The sequence below is a fragment of the Scylla paramamosain genome, unplaced genomic scaffold (genome assembly GCF_035594125.1).
Source record: "Scylla paramamosain isolate STU-SP2022 unplaced genomic scaffold, ASM3559412v1 Contig92, whole genome shotgun sequence".
NCBI lineage: Eukaryota > Metazoa > Arthropoda > Malacostraca > Decapoda > Portunidae > Scylla > Scylla paramamosain.
The window spans coordinates 147,501-169,334 of NW_026973757.1; the positions used below are offsets into that span (position 1 = coordinate 147,501).

Genomic DNA, 21,834 nt, shown 5'->3' on the forward strand with positions numbered 1-21,834 from the left:
CAGACCCACCACCACCACCACCACCACCATTACCACCATCACTACTACCACCACAGGGTCCGCGCCTTTAGCCGAGTACACGCGGGGGGCGTTGTAATACTGGTGGGTGCTGTGTTTGGCATGGAGGAGGTGAACGGGGTGTTGGGGAAGTTATCAAGGCGGTTTACTACCACGCCCTCCCCTGCTACTGCCTGCCCACGGGGAAGCCCAGGCTGCCGCGCACATACAACTACTGGCAAAGGTTAGTGGTGGTGGTGGTAGTGATGGTGGTGGTGGTGATGGTGGTGGTGGTGGTGGTGGTGGTGCAAGATGATGATGATGATGATGATGAGAAGCAAGAGAAGGAGGAGGAAGAGAAGAATGAGGATAAGGAAGAGGAAGACGAGTGGGGGAGGAGTAGGAAGAGGAAGAGGAGGAGGTTTGCTTTAGTAGGAAGAGGAGGAGGAGGAGGAGGAGGAAGAAGAGGAAGATTAGGAGGAAGAGTAGTAGTTGTAGTAGTAGAATAATACCAAATATTAACACTCTCTCTCTCTCTCTCCTCTCCTCTCTCTCTCTCTCTCTCTCTCTCTGTCTCTCTCTCTCTCTCTCCTCTCTCTCTCTCTCTCTCTCTCTCTCTCCTCTCTCTCTCTCTCTCTCCTCTCTCTCTCTCTCTCTCTCTCAGGCGGTGGTGGGGGGGCGGGGAGGGCGTAGTCTGGAGGAGGCTGGCGGGGGTTATGGAGGGGGTCCTGGCATCCCCCGTCTCCCCCCATTCCCTCGCTACCCCCATTGGCCTCTCACCGGCACGTAAGTAGTAGTAGTAGTAGTAGTAGTAGTAGTAGTAGTAGTAGTAGTAGTAGTAGTAGTAGTTGTAGTAGTAGTAATTGTTGTTGTTGTTGTTGTTGTTGTTGTTTTTATTATTATTATTATTATTATTATTATTATTATTATTATTATTATTATTATTATTATTATTATCGTTATTATCATTGCTATTATTATCATTCTTATAATTTTCTCGTTATTTCTACTACTACTACTACTACTACTACTACTACTACTACTATTACTAGTACGGCCCCTCCTCCTCCTCCCTCCTATTCGTCCTCCTCCTCCTCTCCCTATCACCACCACTACCACCACCACTACCTACCACTACCACCACCACTACAACCGCTATTATCCCAACAGAAGTAGCGGCGGGGCTGGAAGTGGGCGGGAGTTTAGCAGGCTTCGCTAAGATTGGGCTGGAAGTTAACGGAGGAGGAGGCGCGGCACGTGACAATGCAATACAGGGCTTACAGAGGGCAGGCGTGACTGGGCCCTACCTCGCCGCCCTTGTCAACACCTTAGAGAGAGATACGCTCACCTTGTAGAGAGGAGAGAGAGAGAGAGAGAGAGAGAGGATATATTTTAATTTTCTTTCGTTATATATTCAATTTATTTATTTATTTATTATTTTAACGGTTATTTTCTTTTCTCTATTTTTCGTTTCGTTTTTTTTTTATGGAATGTTGAATTTTACCTATATTTGTTTACATTTTTTTTTTATCAATTTCTTTTGATTTTATATTCAGTTCATTTATTTATCTTTATTTTTTTAAGACCATTTATTTATTTTTCTTTATTTTTTTTCGTTCATTTTCATAATGGGAATATTTACTTTTATATATATTTTTCAATTATTTTTCATTTCTTCGATTTAAGTGTGTCTAAGTACTTGCAAGGATCATTTATTTATTTATTTACTTTTATTTTCCGTCCGTTTTTATTTATTTATTTATTTATTTATTTATCTTTTTTTTTTATAATGGAAACTTATTTCATCTTTATTCCCGTTTTCTGTTACTTGTTCATGCCAGGGGTGACAATAAACATTAAGATTATTACTGCTTTTAATCCCACCGAGAGAGAGAGAGAGAGAGAGAGAGAGAGAGAGAGAGAGAGAGAGAGAGAGAGAGAGAGAGAGAGAGAGAGAGAGAGAGAGAGAGAGAGAGAGAGAGAGAATCCCATTAATTATTTCAACACTTTCCATTATGAGAATTTTGAATGTATTTAATGTATTTGAGTGTGTGTGTGTGGGAGGGGGGTGTTTGGGTGCGTTTGTGTGTGTGTGTGGGGTCTTTTGAGTGTATTTGAGTGTGCGTGGGGGTGCTATAGGTGCGTTTGGGTGTGTGCAGGGTCTTTTGAGTGTATTTGAGAGTGTGTGAGGATGTTTTGAGTATGTGCTGGGTCTTTTGAGGGCATTTGAGTGTGTGGGTTTTTTTTTTTTTATGCGTTTGGGTGTGTGCAGGGTCTCTCTCTCTCTCTCTCTCTCTCTCTCTCTCTCTCTCTCTCTCTCTCTCTCTCTCTCTCAGTAATTACATAGGTTTTCAAGCGTGTCCTTTACTGTTCTGGTGACAGATTAATAACATTTCTACATTACTAACAAGAGAAACACGCATTTTAAAAGGCCCTAGTCGAAGTGACAGGTTTTTAATTATGTTTTTACGGTTCTACTGACAGATTACGAACATTTCTATATTATTAATAAGAGAAACGCTATTGAAAACCCTTTTAATCATCTTTGTGGCTTTGGGAAACAATCGTTAGGAGAGAGAGAGAGAGAGAGAGAGAGAGAGAGAGAGAGAGAGTAGAAGCATTTTAGTTAAGCCTATCCTGCACGGGTTCGCATGTTTGCTGCGGTGACACGGTGCAGCAGTGAGTGAAATTTGGAATCATAATCACTTAGGAGGTGTTCAGTGGGGAATCGGCAGTGAGGAAGTGAGGATATTTATATAATTTGAATTATTATTTTATAACATGTTAACTTTTGTGTGTGTGTGTTGGTGGAGCAGAGACAGGTGGCGCTTGGCAAGGTGAGTGTTTTGGCCGGCGCTGGTCAGTGTTGCCCCACGCACTCTGGTGATAAGTGTTTCCGTATTCCCGGCAGCTTCTCCCTGTACCAAGCACCGCCACGCAGCACCAGAGAGCCATGAGTACGTAAGGTGAGCCCTGCGGTGCCAGCCTACCCTTAGCCTTACTGCCTTCCCAGCATCACCTTCCTCCTACCTGTAGTGTCTTGTAGCAGTTTATTAAGGTTTTTGTTCGTTATTTAGGTATTTTTTTGGGTTATTTATTTATTTTTAGGTTTTATTTACGTCTGAGTCTGGGAAATTTAGGCGAATATTGAAGAGTCGTCAATATGTAAACAAGCCGTCAGCTGAGGAACAGGCACAGGCACAGGGCGTCAGTGTTTTCAGTCATTATTTGGTTCGTCGCTCACTTATTGTAAGCCTAACATGTCACAAGCTAGAGTCACTTGTCTAGCTTCCATATCCTCTGGTCAGATATATCCGCCATTGCCTGGTTTTAGTGTCACGAAGTAATAATTAAGGCAACATGGCCGCTGGGTCCTCCACTGAGGTTATTATTCAAACTACTACTATTACTATTAGTCACCACCACCACCACCACCACTATCACCTGCCATTGCTGCTGCTGCTGCTACTACTACTATTGATTCACTTAAATACTACAAATTTCACACTTAACAATATATACTGAATATTTTGTAAGTATATTTAAGTAGTATTAGTATAGTTTTAAAGTGAGAGAGAGAGAGAGAGAGAGAGAGAGAGAGAGAGAGAGAGAGAGTCAGTCATTCATTCAGTCAGTCAGCCAGCCAGCCAGCCAGCCAGATAGCCATTTAGCCAGCCAGTCAGTCATTCAGCCAGCCAGCCAGACAGTCAGTTAATCAGTCAGTCAGCCCCCCAACCAGCCAGTCAGTCAGTCAGTCAGCCAGTCGGTCAGTCAGTCAGTCAGTCAGCCAGCCATCCATCCAGCCAGCCAGCCAGCTAGCCAGCCAGCCAATCAGTCATTTAGTCAGCCAGTCAGTCAGTCAGCCAGCCAGTAAGCCAGTCAGTCAGTCAGTCATTCATTCAGCCAGCCAGCCAGCCAGCCATCCAGTCAGTCAGTCAGTCATTCATTCAGCCAGCCAGCCAGTCAGTCAGTCAGTCAGTCAGTCAGTCAGTCAGTCAGTCAGTCAGTCAGTCAGCCAGCCAGCCAGTTAGCCAGCCAGCCATCCAGCCAGTCAGTCATTCAGTCAGTCATTCAGCCAGCCAACCAGACAGTCAGTTAGTCAGTCAGTCTGCCAGCCAACCAGCCAGTCAGTCAGTCAGTCAGTCAGTCAGTCAGCCAGTAAGCCAGTCAGTCAGTCTGCCAGCCAACCAGCCAGTCAGTCAGTCAGCCAGTAAGCCAGTCAGTCAGTCAGTCAGCCAGCTAGTCAGTCAGTCAGTCACTCTGCCAGTCAGTCAGTCAGTCAGCCAGCCAGCCAGCCAATCAGACAGTCAGCCAGCCTGTCATTCAGTCAGTCAGCCAATCAGCCAGTCAGTCAGCCAATCAGTCAGTCAGTTAACCAGTCAGTCAGTCAGTCAGTCCACTCAGCCAATCAGTCAGTCAGTCAGCCAGTCAGTCGGCCAATTAATCAGTCAGTCAGCCAGTCAGTCAGTCAGTCACCCATCCAGCCAGTCAGTCAGTCAGTCAGTCAGTCAGTCAGTCAGTCAGTCAGTCAGTCATTCCGCCAGTCAGTCAGTCAGTCAGTCAGTCATTCCACCATTCAGTCAGCCAGTCAGTCAGCCAGTCAGTTAGTCAGTCAGTCACCGATCCAGCCAGTCAGTCAGTCAGTCACCCATCCAGCCAGTCAGTCAGTCAGTCAGTCAGTCAGTCATTCCGCCAGTCAGTCAGTCAGTCAGTCAGTCATTCCGCCATTCAGTCAGCCAGTCAGTCAGCCAGTCAGTTAGTCAGTCAGTCACCGATCCAGCCAGTCAGTCAGTCAGTCAGTCAGTCAGTCAGTCATTCCGCCATTCAGTCAGCCAGTCAGTCAGCCAGTCAGTTAGTCAGTCAGTCATCGATCCAGCGAGTCAGTCAGTCAGTCAGTCAGTCAGCCAATCAGTCAGTCAGTCAGTCATTCCGCCATTCAGTCAGCCAGTCAGTCAGCCAGTCAGTTAGTCAGTCAGTCACATTGACAAGCATTTCTTCACACAAGTTGGCCGGTTGCCTCACTCTTTTTCTCGTCCTAAACCTTCTAAACCTTGGTTCAACACAGCTTGTTCTCGTGCTATACATGATAGAAAGGTGGCCCACAAAAGGTACTTAAGCCTTCCATCACCAGAATCTCATGCACTTTATATTTCTGCCCAGAACCATGCCAAGTTTGTTCTCTAACTAGCCAAAAACTCCTTCATTAACAGAAAATGTCAAAACCTTTCAAGATCTAACTCCCCTCGTGACTTCTGGCATCTAGCCAAAAATATCTCCAATAACTTTGCTTCTTCTTTCCCTCTTCTATTTCAACCAGATGGCACCACTGCTATCACATCCATTTCTAAAGCTGAACTCTTCGCTCAAACCTTTGCTAAAAACCCTACCTTGGACGATTCTGGGCTTGTTCCTCCCTCTCCTCCACCCTCTGACTACTTCATGCCACCTATTAAAATTCTTCGCAATGATGTTTTTTATGCCCTCACTGGCCTAAACCCTCAGAAGGCTTATGGACCTGATGGGGTCCCTCCTATTGTTCTCCGAAACTGTGCCTCCGTGCTTGCACCTTGCCTAGTCAAACTCTTTCAGCTCTGTCTGTCAACATCTACCTTTCCTTCTTGCTGGAAGTTTTTTATATTTTTTATATATTTTTTTAATTTTATTTTATTTATCTATTTACCTACTTTTTTATTTATTTATTTATTTATTTATTCATTTTATTTCATTTTATTTTTATTTATTTATTTATTTATTTATTTATTTATTTATTTATTTTTATTTATTTATTTTTTTGCTGTTGGCCAGTCCCCCTCCTACATAAAAAAAAACACTTCATACCTTTTGTTTTATTTTAGATTACTTTTTAATTCCTTATTTAAACTGATTTACATAAAAATATGAAGAATAAACAAAAATCAATAAACCTCCCAAAATAATAAAAAAAAAAGTTTGTTTTTTTTAAATGTGTGTTTTTCCAGCCCTGAGTGATTGTGGTGAATTGTGGTGTGTTTGTGATGAGTGATGGTGTGTTTGTGGTGAATGGTGGTGTGTTTGTGGTGAATGGTGGTGTGTTTGTGGTGAATGGTGGTGTGTTTGTGGTGAATGGTGGTGTGTTTGTGGTGAGTGATGGGGATTTTGTGATGACAGACTAGTGGTGGTGTTAGCACAGGATGAATATTGACACTAACCTCTCAACTTTCATTGTTGTTATAGTAATACACTCACCACCCGTTGCTGTGGTGTGGTGGTGGTGACGGATTGTGTGATGGTGTCCCCTTGCTTCTCTGGACTTGTGTGAGGTGCACCGCCCTCTACCACCTCCCTTTTATTTTCACTATTGTTACATGATGTGAGGTGCCTGGTACACCCCTCCCCCATTCCTCTTTTTTTTTTCCTCCACCTATCTCCTCCCTCTCCTTCTCTTAGTCTCCACTATGCAAGGAGTAACAGTATCTTCTCTTCCTCTTCCTCTCTTCCTCCCTCTCTCTTCTGTTTCCACTAACTCCCTCAATTTACAGTTGTTTTCTAAGGTTTAAATATGGGTGAGGGGTGAGGGGTGGGGGGTGGTGTGTGTGGCTGTGAAATGATGCAGCAGCAGAAAGTCATGACAACCCAGCTGATCACCTCTGTAGCCTTGGAAAACAGTGGTGAGAGAGTGAAGGGTTTCCAAACACGGGTCAAAGATGAACGGCGAATCCTTACCTTGCTTGTCATAGATACAGAAAATTTCCTTCACCTCCTCCAGCAACTCCTCATCGCCTTCAATAAGGAACTTGGCGGCCAAAGAACTCCTCAAACTAGAGTGCACCAGAGCCTGCACAAGGAGGAGGTGGAGGAGGAGGAGGAGGAGGAGGAGTGAATGAAAATGAAATGAATGAATGAATGAAAGTATGTATATATGTCTATCTCTCTATCTCCTTATCTCACCCTGCCACCTGTCATTCTCAGGATGGTAGAGATGGTGTACACATTGATGGTGCCCTTCTCTGTGTCCAAGGCATGCACAGACCTGTGTGGGCATGGGAGAGCTGGGGAAGGGTGTGTGTGTGTGTGTGTGTGTGTGTGTGTGTGTGTGTGTGTGTGTGTGTGTGTGTGTGTGTGTGTGTGTGTGTGTGTGTTTCCATGTAACAGTAATGTTTTTTTGTCATCTTACTGTCATCCTAAATTCCTAATATTACTTTTTAAAGGTCTCAGCTTTCTTGTAACCTTCAAAACAATGTATTTCTTCTATTTGTGTGTGTGTGTGTGTGTGTGTGTGTGTTTTTATATATATATATATATATATATATATATATATATATATATATATATATATATATATATATATATATATATATATATATATATATATATATATATATATATATATATATATATATATATATACGAGACACTTCAAAAATAGTTCACATTCCATCAACAATTTCTCAACTCTGCCTTGACCGATTGTTTAAAACGTAATAGCATCACACTTATCAATCCTTCCTCTTCAATCTCCCGCAAACTGGAACTCTCTAGTTGATGTGGTGTGTCTGTGGTGAAGTGAAGTAACTTTCAGTGTTTTCTCAGCCTCAGCCTGTGTTCATTCAGATGGTTGCATGCCATGTGGTGGCCTGGCTGGGGCCCCAGCTTGCAGGGGGGGAGGAGGGGTGCCCATGCCTACTTTATCTGCTTTCCTCACCAGTATCTCTCGGTCACTCACTCGCGTGAATGTCTAAATCTATAATTTTGTAAAAACACTAAAGAAAATAGTATTCTTGTCCATCACTTATAACACACAAGAAAAAATGTAATTGTGACAGGTGGGAAGATGTATATGAGTGAAACACAGTCTATTACTGTTTTATTTTCTCTGGTAAAACCACTTTCTACACTTGGGGAAGTAACTTGTAACTCTCTGCCAGTAGTATTTTCACTAAGAGGTTGTTTTGGAGCAAATTTTCCCTGATGTGGATGTCTGAGGAATCAGAGGAAGAGGGGTGATTATTTTCCCCTGTAGCCATCACAGTGGTTCGCAGCACACTGAGGCTCAGAGGGAGACACTGTGGTGAGGAAAGGATGTTCACAGGCTCAAAAAGTTGTGCAAAAATTTGAAATTAAGCTCACAAAATGTAGGGCAATCATAGATGCCACCTGTCCTTTAGGGGTTAATTTGTAGTTTTAATTTCCTTTTTTTTTTTTTCCTTGTAATTTTGGGCTTCATTTTATTTTTGTCACTCTTTTCCTTTTATTTTAACCTAACCAGTATTTCTATGGCATCTTATGACCTTACTTCTAGGGCCAAGCTGGAAATTTTTCATGACTCTCTCTCTCTCTCTCTCTCTCTCTCTCTCTCTCTCTCTCTCTCTCTCTCTCTCTCTCTCTCTCTCTCTCTCTCTCTCTCTCTCTCTCTCTGATCTTGTATGTGTTTTTGACAGTGTTTTAAGTGATTGTGAGGATACAATGGTGTTTTGAGTGTGTTTGGATGTGTTTCAGTGTGTATTTGTGTGTTTTATTAATGGGTAACTGTTTGGGGGTGTTTTGAATAGGGCAGAGTGTGTTCAATGTGTTTTGGGGTGTGTGGATGTGCTTGAGGTCATTCAGTGAGTGTGTTTAGGTGTGTTTAGGTGTGTTTTGGGATATTTATTGGTGTTTTAGTGTTTGCAAGGATCTTTGTTTTATTTTGAGTTTTGGGGTTCATTTTGGTATTTTTAGGTTGTTAAACATATAGGAAAGTTTAATGGAATTTATAAAGATGTATTTTTAAGTGTTTAGTTTGTTTTCTTGTGTTTTTGAATTGCTTAGGTTTTAAGTTAGCAAGGCAGTGTTTCAAGGTGTTTTAAGGGAGTTTTGCTATGGTTTAGGAACATAGAAGAGTCAAAAGGGTCCCTTATCTTACACTCTTCTATCCTGCTTAATTTCAACTAGCAAACCCTTTAAAACATCCTTTAAAGGACACCAGACCCTTTGTTAAGCCTCTTAAATCCTTAAAAAGAGCCTTAAATCCATTATTTAGCCTCATAAACATTGAGTAACACCCTTTAACCTCATTGTCTCCAGCACAGGTCAAAAACACACCTCCGTACCTGATCTTTCCCCAAATAAAACAAAATTCTAAATGGAAGCAAGTTTTAGGAAATTATTCTGTCAATCAAAAAATATCTGCAAAAAAAAAAAGTGTTATCTATGATATTTTATATTTTTCTTCCAATTGGTTGCAACACAGTATGACAACAGACTTCACCTCCTTGCCAGCTGTGCAATAAATTCCCTCTATATTTATTAATTAATTTATTTATTTGTTGTGTGTGTGTGTGTGTGTGTGTGTGTGTGTGTGTGTGTATTTTGGTATAAATCATTAGTGCAGCTATTATTCTCTCTCTTGCAGTATTTTATGTAAAGAAGTAGGTGAGAGATACAAGGGTGTGTGTGTCTCAGTCAGGCAGTGTTATCTGTGTGTGTGTGTGTGTGTGTGTGTGTGTGTGTGTGTGTGTTCTGCTTCCTCTCTCGCATCACCTCATAAGACTATAAAGACATAATGTGGATGGTAAGCAAGCCCAGGAGCTCACAGTTCAGCCTGGTGTTGATGTGGTATGTGGAATTAAAAACTATACCAAAAATTACATTAATTTCAACTGATATGCAAGGTGGTTGTGTGGAAGATTTCTGAGAAAGGAGGCAAAATATTTGGTGGTAAGGCTCTCTCTCTCTCTCTCTCTCTCTCTCTCTCTCTCTCTCTCTCTCTCTCTCTCTCTCTCTCTCTCTCTCTCTCTCTCTCTCTCTCTCTCTCCACCATAAATGTAGATTAGTCACATGAAAACCATCACTTACAAATATACATCAGTAAGTAAATGTGGCAATTGTTCTCAAAGAAAGAAAGAAGAAAGTCAAAAAGCACCACTTGAGGCTATATCTTGTCTGTGCCTCTTAATTGTGGATCCAAGTAATGCTGTTAAAATTATAAATTGATTAACTAATACTACATAGTTTGGGAGTTCCAGTTAGGTACAGTGGTCACCAATACAGATATACTCAAATGTAGAATCCTCTATATGTTTTATTTTACTCAAATTTAGTTTGTTCTGACAAACTAAATTTGTTATGACTTTCTCCTCTTTTGAGGAGAAGTCATAACAGAAAGTATGATGGATGTAACAAGGGTGATACAAACAAAATCCTGAAGGCTAAATAGAATAGGACTTTGTCATTGCCTCAAGCTTCATAAAATTCAGTTAAAAAGAAATACAGTAAAATCCCTCTTATCCGGTATCAATGGGACTGCCGACATGCCGGATACTTGAATAGAAATGAAATTATGTCCACAATCACCACCCTACACTCACGCATCTTATTATAACAAAGATCAGCTGATCGCCGTGCCGTGCGTTGCCACCCGCGCTGCCACCTCACACTCACCAACACACAATACTACTGTACTAACATTCTCTTTAATACTTTCCTCTTATAAATAAGTTGATGGGTTACAAAAATAAAGTACATATACACTTATTTGCTTTACTCAATATTAGCCAACATGTATAGCATACAATGAAGATATGAAAATGTACGAGTGTTTGTGACACTTTTTCGCTCCCCACACCTCTCCTTCAACACCCTCCGGGTCATCAACATCATCAGATTCTGTACTTGTTTGCCCCACTTCTTTTCCCTTACAAGCTACTTTAAAATAGTTTCTAATGTCTCCTTGTTTGCAGCTCCTTCTTCTTTGCAGCAAAAACTCATTCTCAATGCAGTGAAGGGTCATAACATCTCGGGTTGACATGTATGTGCACTGCTCAGCAAACCTGACAAAGCCAGCTATGTGTTTTGCAGCCTGTTCTCAAGTTACTTTAGGCTCATAATCATCATCATCATCATCACTATCATCACTAATTTTCTCTAAATGATCTTCTACTACAGCGTTGATAACTTCCTCGTCTGTGAGAGTGAATGTTACGGCCTGATTTTCGTCCATGTCCACCCATTCCTGTAACGCTTCATCTGTCACTTTAAGTTGCACATTTCCCCCCATTTCCCACAGCTCGCTCACCACCGAATTTTTCATGCCACCTACAAACCCTTCAAACTCCTCATCCTCATCATCACACATCATCAAAGGGTACAATTTGCGCCGACATCGTATCAATGTTTGCCTTTTAACGTCTAGCCAAGCAAGTGAAGCCATGAATATCGCATCCTTAACATTAAACTGTTTTTGGAACTCGGGGGTTGTGCCTTCCTCATAATTAATCATAATTTAATCAATTTTATGAGTACACATTGATTTTTTATTGATTTTAAGGCTTGGGGAAAAATGTGCCAGATACTTGAAGCTGCCGGATACTCGAATGCTGGATGAGAGGGATTTTCCTGTAGAATTTGGCTTTTAGATAGAGTGGTAGATGACTGGAATAATTCCAGAATGGTTGCAAGTGGTGAGTCAGTAGAGTACTTAAAAGATTGGACACATTTATGGATAGGGCTAATTGGTGGATGTAGATAGGTATGCCACATGTAGGCCTCGTGTTTCCTTATAGTTTCCCACGTGATATAAAATTCTTTACGTGTTACTGCCTAAGGAAACACAAGGCCTGCATGTGGCATACCTACCTACATCCACCTATCAGCCCTGTCCATAAATGTGTCTAATCTTTTAAGTACTCTACTGACTCACCACTTGCAATCAGTCTGGAATTATTGCAGTCATTTACCACTCTATCTAACAGCCAAATTCTATTTCTTTTTAAATGGTAGGTTTGTGTCAGATCCCAGTGAAAATGTGAAAATATTTGAAATGCTTAGTGTCACTTAGTTAATGAGAAGACTTGAATTGCTGTCGTGTCTTTGCCCTGCAGTGAGCTGGCTGGAGTTGTGAAGCGAGTGTGGCAGCAAGCCCTATGCTGCCGACAGTGATGTGTTGGGAGGCCGCAGCAAAGTGTGCGTGGAAGATTCCAGTGGAAGCAGCAGTCTGTGTGGCGGGGCCTTGGGGGGGGTAAAGTCTTGGCCTGGCCACCCTGCCTGTGACCTGTGGCCTCTTGTTGCTTCACCATGTTAAGGTGGTGGTGTTGTTGTTGTTGTTGTTGACACATCTCTGTACAAGCCCACAATATTATTTGACATCAGATAGTTTGCAACATTTATTAACTGATTTATTTTTTGACAGAGGGTGGTGTTGTGAAGCTGGTGGCACAGGAGCTGACCAGTGCTGCAGGAAGACAGCACACAGCTTCAGTATCTTCCATGATAGTGTTTAAATATACTGTGTTGGTTTGTTTATTAGCAGTCAGATTAATTTGCTTTGCTTAGTCTTCATTTATTCTTTATTTATTGTTGGCATATATATAATTGTTTAATCTTTTATTTAGATTAATTTTTCCCTGTGTGTTTATTGTGTTGGCAAATGTCTTCCCCTTTACAAGCTTACTCCTTGTTGTAGGTCAGTTCAAAGTGGAGCATTTTGACTCCTAATACTTGACTCACCGTACTCATCATCAAGCTGTGTCCTGTACTTCGTGTGTAAGCTTCCATATCTTTGAGTCGTGCATCTAATACACTCTTCACTGTTCACCTGCACATGTTGAGCCTCGCCACATTCACGCAGGACGGAACAAAACGAAGCCTGTCCATTTTGTGTGTCCATTCTTTATTCTAGGCACTGTACAAGATGCAGTGTTTGTATATGTAATGCTGTGTGTGTGTAAGGGGGACACTTATTGATGAGGGGCTGTGGGGAGTCACTGTGGGGTTCGTAAACATACTGTGGGGCTGTGGGCTGTCTGTGGTGAGGTGAGGAGAGAGAGAGAGAGAGAGAGAGAGAGAGAGAGAGAGAGAGAGAGAGAGAGAGAGAGAGAGAGAGAGAGAGAGAGAGAGAGAGAGAGAGAGAAGGCATGGAAACGAGAGGGACAAGCACAGCACATACAACACAGCAAGGACTCAGACAACACAGCCAATGAGATGAGGCTGTTCATGCCACACCAAGAAATGCAGCTTCCCATACACATGTGGTCACCTGTGTACACACACACACACACACACACACACACACACACACACACACACACACACACACACACACACACACACACACACACACACGGTTTGGTTAGGTTTGTTTGTTTTTAATGTACAAGGGACACCAACCAAGGGCAACAAAAGTCTAATAAAAAAAAAAAAAGAAAGAAAGGTCCATTTTTTTGAGGGGTTAGGTTAATTTAGTTTTGTTAGGTTAGGCTAGGTGGTGGTGACAGCCAGCCAGCCAGCCACCCAGCTAGCCAAAGTCAATCAGTCAGTCAGTCAGTCAGCCAGCCAGCCAGCCAGCCAGTCAGTCAGTCAGTCAGTCAGTCAGTCAGTCAGTCAAAGTCGGTTGGTCAGTCAGTCAGTCAGTCAGTCAGCCAGCCAGCCAGTCAGTCAGTCAGTCAGTCAGTCAGTCAGTCAGTCAAAGTCGGTTGGTCAGTCAGTCAGTCAGTCAGTCAGTCAGTCAGTCAGCCAGCCAGCCAAAAAGTCAGTCAGTCAGTCAGTCAGTCAGTCAGTCAGCCAGCCAGCCAGCCAAAAAGTCAGTCAGTCAGTCAGCCAGCCAAACAGTCAGTCAGTCAGTCAGTCAGCCAGTCAGCCAGCCAAAAAGTCAGTCAGTCAGTCAGCCAGCCAAACAGTCAGTCAGTCAGCCAGTCAGCCAGCCAAACAGTCAGTCAGTCAGTCAGCCAGGCAAACAGTCAGTCAGTCAGTCAGTCAGTCAGTCAGTCAGCCAGCCAGCCAAAGTCAGTTGGTCAGTCAGTCAGTTAGCCAGCCAGCCAGCCAAAAAGTCAGTCAGTCAGTCAGTCAGCCAGCCAGCCAAAAAGTCAGTCAGTCAGTCAGCCAGCCAAACAGTCAGTCAGTCAGTCAGCCAGGCAAACAGTCAGTCAGTCAGTCAGCCAGCCAGCCAGCCAAAGTCAGTTGGTCAGTCAGTCAGTCAGTCAGTCAGCCAGCCAAACAGTCAGTCAGTCAGTCAGTCAGTTAGTCAGTCAGTCTGCCAGGCAAACAGACAGTCAGTCAGTCAGTCAGCCAAACAGTCAGTCAGTCAGCCAGCCAGCCAAACGGTCATTGAGTCCGTCAGTCAGTCAGTCAGTCAGTCAGCCAAACAAACAGTCAGTCAGTCAGTCAGTCAGTCAGTCAGTCAGCCAACCAAAAAGTCAGTCAGTCAGTCAGCCAGCCAAATGGTCGGTCAGTCAGTCAGTCAGCCAGCCAAAAAGTCAGTCAGTCAGCCAGCCAAACGGTCAGTGAGTCAGTCAGCCAGCCAGCCAAAAACTCAGTCAGTCAGTCAGCCAAACAGTCAGTCAGTCAGTCAGTCAGTCAGCCAGTCAGTCAGCCAGCCAAACAGTTAGTCAGTCAGTCAGCCAAAAAGTCAGTCAGTCAGTCAGCCAGCCAAACAGTCAGTCAGTCAACCAACCAAAAAGTCAGTCAGTCAGTCAGTCAGCCAGCCAAAAAGTCAGTCAGTCAGTCAGTCAGTCAGCCAGCCAGCCAAAAAGTCAGTCAGTCAGTCAGTCAGTCAGCCAGCCAGCCAGTAGTGCACTGCTAACCTTTGACCCATACGTAGGCAGCAGCAGCAGCAGCAGCAAAGTCTATCAGGAATAGTACAAAGGTGAGGGTCTCCAGACTATTGGCTGTGGCTCGACTAACGCCACACAGGATAGGAGTAGTCTGCCTTGTCCTCAGCATGTACCAGACACACCCACTACCTGGTCTGTAGTAGTAGTAGTAGTAGTGGTAATTTTTGGGTCAATTTCCAGTCTGTACTATCATGACTATCCCAAACTATCTACTATTTTGACTATTACAAATAACCTATCTCTGCTACTATCCTGTACTATGCATGACTATCTGACTATCTGCCCCCTCCCTCCCCCTGCTTGACTTCTATTGTACTATCCTGACTGACTATCCAGAATTATGCTTGTACTATCCAAACTAACCTATGCTGTACTATCCAGATTATCTTTGTACTATCTTGAATGACTAACCTATTCTGTACTATTCTATCTTACCTATTCCTGTACTATCCAGACTATCTAACCTATCTTGTACTATCCAGTGGAACTATTCTGACTTGTACTATTTTGTCCAATCCATCTCTTCACAACAACAAAAACAACGACAATAATGATAAAAGCAATAATAGTAGTAGTAGTAGTAGTAGTAATGATAATAATAATAATAATAATAATAATTAATAATAATAACAATAATAGCAAAGTAATTAATGTAATTGAAAATCTTGCCCTCTAAAAAATAACTGGGTTGAAAAATAAAGAGCAAAAATAATATTATTAACATTATTATTATTTTTAAAAGTAATAATAATAATTGATTATTAGCTGAAAAAAATAACATTATATAATTATGAAAAACCAGAGAGAGAGAGAGAGAGAGAGAGACTCATTGTATCAGTAGTAAAAGTAGTATTAGTGCAATAGTAGTAATACTGTTTAAATCTATCAATCAAGCAATCTCTCTCTCTCTCTCTCTCTCTCTCTCTCTCTCTCTCTCTCTCTCTCTCTCTCTCACCCGGTAGCCAGCCAGCCGGTCTTCTTTGCGGTCCTGCTCTGACATGGATGGACACGAAATAGTCCAAAGAGGTCTGCAAAGATAGTAGTAGTAGTAGTAGTAGTAGTAGTAGTAGTAGTAGCAGCAGTAGTAGTAGTAGTAGTAGTAGTAGTAGTAGTAGTAGTAGTAGTAGTAGCAGCAGCAGCAGCAGCAGCAGCAGCAGCAGCAGCAGCAGCAGCAGCAGCAGCAGTAGCAGCAGCAGCAGCAATAGTATCATCGTCATCATCAGACTCACCTGAAGGGAAGATCTTGGGCAAAAATCATATTTTGGAGACCCGTTTCTGCTTTCATACACTTCATAAATGACTGGCACCTCGAGGCACTGTTGGAAAGAAAACAGGAATAATTTACTCAATTTAGTGAAGCTTCCCCTTAAAACTACCGGGGCGGAAAGAAAACGAGAGCCATTTCGGAGTATTAGAAGGGAGACTCGCATAAAATGTTTTCTATTGAGAGGTAACGCACAATTACGTTCAGTACTGCTAGGGGGAATTTACTTTAGTTACCCATTGAAACTCCACTGTACAATAATAATTTACAGGGAGAGACTGAGATACACTGGGGGAGGCTGGGATGCAATGGGAGAGGCTGGGATGTACTGGGAGAGGCTGGGATGCACTATGAGAGGCTGGGATGTACTGGGAGAGATTGGGATGTACTGGGAGAGGCTGAGATGCACTGGGAGAGCCTGGGATCCACTGGCAGAGGCTGCGATGCACTGGGAGAGGCTGGGATGCACTGGAGGAAGCTGGAATGCACTGGGAGAGGCTGGGATGGACTGGGAGAAGCTGGGATACATTGGGAGAGACTGGGATGCACTGGGAGAGACTGGGATGCACTGGGGGAGGCTGGGATACAGTGGGAGAGGCTGTGATGCACTGGGAGAGGTTAGGATGGACTGAGAAAGGCTGGGATGCACTGGGAGAGGATGGGATGCACTGGGAGAGACAGGTGCACTAGGAGAGGGTGGGATGGACTAAGGGTGGCTGGGATGCATTGAGAAATGCTAGGATGCACTGGAAGAGGCTGGGATGCACAGAGAGAGGCTGAGATGCACTGGGAGAGGCTGAGATGGACTAGGAGAGGCTGGGATGCACTGGGAGAGGCTGGGATGCACTGGGAGAGGTTGGGATGCACTGGAAGAGGCTGGGATGCACTGAAGGAGGCTGAGATGCACTGAGGGAGGCTGGGATGCTCTGAGGGAGGCTGGGATGGATTGGGAGAGGCTGAGATGCACTGGGAGAAGCTGGGATGCACCAAGAGTGGCTGAGATGCACTGGGAGAAGCTGGGATGGACTGGGAGAGGCTGGGCTGCACCAAGAGTGGTTGAGATGCACTGGGAGAGGTTGGGATGGACTGGAAGAGGCTGGGATGCACTGAAGGAGGCTGGGATGCACTGAGGGAGGCTGGGATGCTCTGAGGGAGGCTGGGATGGATTGGGAGAGGCTGAAATGCACTGGGAGAGGCTGGGATGCACCAAGAGTGGCTGAGATGCACTGGGAGAGGCTGGGGATGAACTGGGGATGAACTGGGATGCACTGGGAGAGGCTGGGATGTACTGGGGTGGCTGGGATGCAGTTGGGGAGGCTGGGATGGACTCAAGTGAACTGGAATAGGCCATACGTTTGCAGTCTTCAAATTGTAAAGAATCTGGAGTCCCACAGAAGAGGCATCCCAGAATTTTATTGACCCATCCACATGTCTGCAAAAAATAGTAGTAGTAGTAGTAGTAGTAGTAGTAATAGTAAAGTAATAGTAGCAGTAGTAGTAGAAGTAGTAGAAGGAAGAAATAAAGAAATATATCAACAATTTCATCTCTCTCTCTCTCTCTCTCTCAGACACTCGCACAGACACCCACGCCATTCCCATGAGCCATCACTCACCCAGTCAAGGTCATTTCAGGGTAGGGGCAAGAGGTGCTGTCCCACTCCCTCCCAGAGATTGGCCACTCCTTCTCAGAGAAACCCTGCTTCCTGTGCCCCCTCCCATGGCCCCAGCTAAGTAGAGGGCAGGGTTGAGGTCAGCAGGGCAGTCAGCCAGGTGTGTACAGCCGGTGACAGGTGACTCGTGTGTATCCCTTCAATAGGGGTTCTCAAAACAGGGGTAGCTGGGGGAGAGTAGGTCCACAACAACGATGTCATTGTGGAGAACCAACAGTGCACGGGGGTCACTCAGTTCTGTGGAGAGAGAGAGAGAGAGAGAGAGAGAGAGAGAGAGAGAGAGAGAGAGAGAGAGAGAGAGAGAGAGAGAGAGAGAGAGAGAGAGAGAGAGAGAGAGAGAGAGAGAGAGAGAGAGAGAGAGAGAGAGAGAGAGAGAGAGAGAGAGAGAGAGAGAGAGAGAGAGAGAGAGAGAGAGAGAGAGAGAGAGAGAGGGGGGGGGTCTGGGAGAGGCTTGTTTCAGTGTCCAAGTTGTGAGTGACCAGTCCATATGACAGCACATACCCTGCTCTCCCTCGTGGTGCCAAGACAATGACCTGTGAATGGGAGGTCAGATCAGGTTATGTGGGGTCAGGTCAGGTGATATTAGAAATGTTTTATGGTTGTAGAGACAGATTAACAGCATTTCTACACTACTAACAGGAGAAACACTTTAAAAGATTCTAGTTGAAGTGACACGGGTTTTTAAGGGTGTTGTAACAGATTAGGTTAGGTTAGGTTACTAATAATAACTGCTTTCTCTCTCTCTCTCTCTCTCTCTCTCTCTCTCTCTCTCTCTCTCTCACTTTCTCTCTCACTCTCTTTATTACCTTAGGAGTTCAGCAGACTAGTATCTGACATCAGCACAGCGGCCCTTGAAGTCCCATAGAACCAGCTGCCCACTTTCATATTCAATCAGCAGTTGCAATAGTAATAGTAGTTGTAGTAGTAGTAGTAGTAGTAGTAGTAGTAGTAGTAGTAGTAGTAGTAGTAGTAGTAGTAGCAGCAGTAGTAGTAAAACAACAATAATAACAGCAATAATAATAATAATAATAATAATAATAATAATAATAATAATAATAATAATAATAATAATAATAATAATAATAATAATAATAATAATAATAATAATAATTTCTCCTTTAGAGAGAGAGAGAGAGAGAGAGAGAGAGAGAGAGAGAGAGAGAGAGAGAGAGAGAGAGAGAGAGAGAGAGAGAGAGAGAGAGAGAGAGTTATTCCCTTTAAAGGAAAGAAAACACTAAAAATATTATAATCAAAATTCTCTCTCTCTCTCTCTCTCTCTCTCTCTCTCTCTCTCTCTCTCTCAATGTCCCTACATGTTTCTATCTTTAACTCTCTTCATTTCTCTCTTTTTTCCACCCTTTTCATCACCTACCCACTCCCTCTCTCTCTCTCTCTCTCTCTCTCTCTCTCTCTCTCTCTCTCTCTCTCTCTCTCTCTCTCTCTCTCTCTCTCTCTCTCTCACTCTTGACAGGGTTTTCACTGAGGTGTACCACTGCACCAGGGTGTGTCTTGCATCACCTGCAATGGTAGTAGTAGTAGTAGTAGTAGTAGTAGTAGTAGTAGTAGTGGTGGTGGTGATGGTGGTGGTAGTAGTAGTAGTAGTAGTAGTTCACTAACTTCTAAGAGGAAAGGTAGAAAAATTAAGAATATTTGACTTAAACACTACAAATATAACCATCTCTCTCTCTCTCTCTCTCTCTCTCTCCCAGGGTCCCTACACCCTTCCTGTACTCCCACACACCTTTAGACACCCTTAAAAATCCCCCTTAAGAGCCCATACAAATAATATAAACAAACTTAATATAACCTTCAAAATCCCAATTTATTTCCTCTCCCAAGCCTTTCCCAGGGTCCCTCCACCCTTCCCCTACCCCCACACACCTTTAAACACCCTTAAAAACCCTTAAACCTTAAAATGCTTACAGTTCAATAGCCTTATTCCAGTTCATGCAGTATCCATTTAATTGCAGTCACAATTTTAACGAAGTGGATGTTGCTGCGCTCTGTCCCCAAATATGGCCATTTGCTTTGGAATGGGACGTGTAGGGTGGTGATACTGTGCGGAGAAGTTGTAGCAGTAGCAGTAGCAGTAGCAGTAGTACTAGTAGTAGTAGTAGTAATAGTAGTAGTAGAAGTAGTAGTAGAAGCTGGGAGGTGAACTGATGGAAGGCTTAAAATATTGCATCTCTCTCTCTCTCTCTCTCACCAAATAAACAAGGAAAGTCTGTTGTTGTTGTTGTTGTTGTTAGGTGGTCACATGCTGCTGAGTCATCCTGTCCTGGAGTGGCTGTGTCTTGCAGGTCACGGGGGGGTCACAGGTCACAGGGGGGTTCACAGGCTGCCTGAGTTGGTCTGTGGAGGAAGAACAATGGCAATATTCACCTCCACTAATTCCTAATACTATTCCATCTTCCCATCCCTTCCACCTCCAGCCTTCCACTGCGACACTGCCACCAAGCCTGGTGTGGATGCACCTCTGCCTCAGGAATCAAGCACTCAATCAATCAATCAATCAATAAATACATAAAAAGATGAATCTGGGCAGTGTTTAGGTGAGTGGCAGAGGTGAACCGTCAGATGACATCTCCCCACTGCTGTAATGGTCTTTGTAATCCACCTTTTATCATTCCCCCCTCTCTCTCTCTCTCTCTCTCTCTGGCAAGTGTGGGTGCAGTAACACTGGACAAGTCAAGTACACGCACGTTACCTCCACCTTCAATAAGCCAGTGGACCTGTACTGCTGCGGCTCTTCCACCCACCAGGCAAGTCAAGGCTGCTTGTGTCGCCTGACCTGTTGATGCGCCTGCAACAACGTCCACCCGTCGGTCCGCGCGTGCGGGCCGCGACCCGGCCGGGAGGGACCGCACGTCTACACGAATGGCGGGTCCAGCGGCGGGCGCTCGCCGGCGGGCGAGCTCTTGGGCACGGCAGGAAGGAGGCCGTCCAGACACCCTCTGTGTCAGGGCACGCGTCACCTCTTCCCGAACCGCCCTCCGCTTTAAAGCGTCATGCGTGCTCCTTAAGGCGTCTGCAATGAAGGAGTCAAGTTAGCCTCAACAATCTGTAAGTGTGCTTCACGAACACAGGTGACACACAACAAGGGGAGCCCCAGACAACAGGTGACGTGCAAATCCCCACATACACACACAAAGCCTGACAAGCAAGCACAACTAACAGCAATAGCCACGGCCACCTCCGTTTCCGAGCCCTCCACCTCACCATGCCTCACAGCAAGTACCTCCCACTCCTCCTTCAGCCTTAAGAGACACCCACTGCACTGGGACAAGTGGTCCTTCTTCTCGAGGAGCCTACATCTTGATCTTGATCTTGATGGTACAGGTGGCACAGGATCACTCCTGAGCCAGGCCTTTGGATCGGCAACTCCTGTAGAAAAAAAAAAAAAAAAAAAACGAACAGCATCCTCTATCCTAATTGTTCCTACACCTGGCACGCCACATTCTCTCCAGAAACTGTTTCACCGCCTCAGTCATCCTTTCATTCGCCTCTCTACACAGTCCCAGCAACAACACCATCCATTCCTTTCCTGTCTTCTCCACTCTTTCATTCCTATCATGCCCTAACTCAGTCAGTATCACTTGCATCATCTCATTCCTGTCTCTGGCATACTTCACACACTCCAGCACCACATGTTCCACCGTCTCATCCTCTTTGCACTATGTTAAAAATCTTTGCACTCAATTCAATCTTTTCTAAGACTCTACCTAGCATTTCTCTGTTCACTCTATCATAAGCTTTCTCTATATCCAGAAAACCTAGGTACAATTTACCCCCATCCTTCTTTTTCTTCTCAATCATTTCATTCACCACAAACATATTGTCCTCAGCTCTCCTATCCCCCACGAAAACCATTCTGTTCTTCACCAGCACTCCAGCTGTCTCAATCCATTTACACAGTCTCTCATTCAACACTGCACTGAAAACTCTACCTATTGTATTCACTAATGCAATGGGGAGTTTTCGGAACTCAACCGCTAGATGTCGTTGGTGCTCATCTAACTGTAGGAAAGAGAGCTAGAATATTGTTGTAGTAAATCCCAGGTGCGTAAAGATGCATAGAACATTGACCATCATGATACTATTGAAATGATGTGTCGACTTTTCAATATCCGGTATGGATAATATTGACAGAATGTGGTCAAATTAATTATTATTTTTTTGTGTGTGATTATCGAGTAAACAGCTAGCATTATCTTAAATAAAGCATATTACAAGTATAAAAACTGTTGATTTGAACAATGAAAAAAATAAAAAATCACACTGCACTATATAGTATGACACAACCTACTCACTAACATCGTGATATATGGCTCTAGTTTTTTTT

The 21,834-nt window shown here is 43.8% G+C and overlaps 1 protein-coding gene and 3 long non-coding RNA genes across 6 annotated transcripts in view; 3 read left to right on the plus strand and 1 right to left on the minus strand.

The window, feature by feature from the left end:
- Positions 1-480, plus strand: part of LOC135098919 (uncharacterized) — a 2,130-nt gene extending 1,650 nt beyond the window's left edge. Inside the window, exon 3 of the long non-coding RNA XR_010267497.1 lies at positions 57-480. This is a non-coding gene — a long non-coding RNA (uncharacterized LOC135098919). The remainder of the gene's footprint in view (positions 1-56) is intronic.
- Positions 481-660: 180 nt separating this feature from the next.
- Positions 661-1,862, plus strand: LOC135098918 (uncharacterized). The gene is made up of 2 exons (XR_010267496.1): positions 661-783; positions 1,168-1,862. It is a non-coding gene; the product is annotated as an uncharacterized LOC135098918 (long non-coding RNA).
- A 960-nt stretch (positions 1,863-2,822) lies between these two features.
- On the plus strand, positions 2,823-12,860 carry LOC135098917 (uncharacterized). The gene is made up of 3 exons (XR_010267495.1): positions 2,823-2,963; positions 11,832-12,032; positions 12,140-12,860. It is a non-coding gene; the product is annotated as an uncharacterized LOC135098917 (long non-coding RNA).
- A 2,640-nt stretch (positions 12,861-15,500) lies between these two features.
- On the minus strand, positions 15,501-21,407 carry LOC135098916 (uncharacterized). Of its 3 annotated transcripts, XR_010267493.1 has the most exons (5): positions 20,200-21,407; positions 19,416-19,844; positions 17,436-18,025; positions 17,176-17,254; positions 15,501-15,874 (listed from the first exon to the last, which is right to left on the minus strand). XR_010267493.1 is itself a non-coding variant. In XM_064001335.1 (2 exons), exon 2 carries the CDS (start codon positions 17,171-17,173, stop codon positions 16,559-16,561), a length of 615 nt encoding a protein of 204 aa, XP_063857405.1. In that variant the 5' UTR covers positions 17,174-17,254; positions 17,436-17,874; the 3' UTR covers positions 15,881-16,558. The 3 variants fall into 3 exon arrangements, 1 of the variants encoding a protein (XP_063857405.1); XR_010267494.1 differs by lacking the exons at positions 15,501-15,874; positions 17,176-17,254; positions 17,436-18,025 and adding an exon at positions 18,946-19,111; XM_064001335.1 differs by lacking the exons at positions 15,501-15,874; positions 19,416-19,844; positions 20,200-21,407 and having other exon boundaries at positions 15,881-17,254; positions 17,436-17,874.
- Between the last annotated feature and the right edge of the window lie 427 nt (positions 21,408-21,834).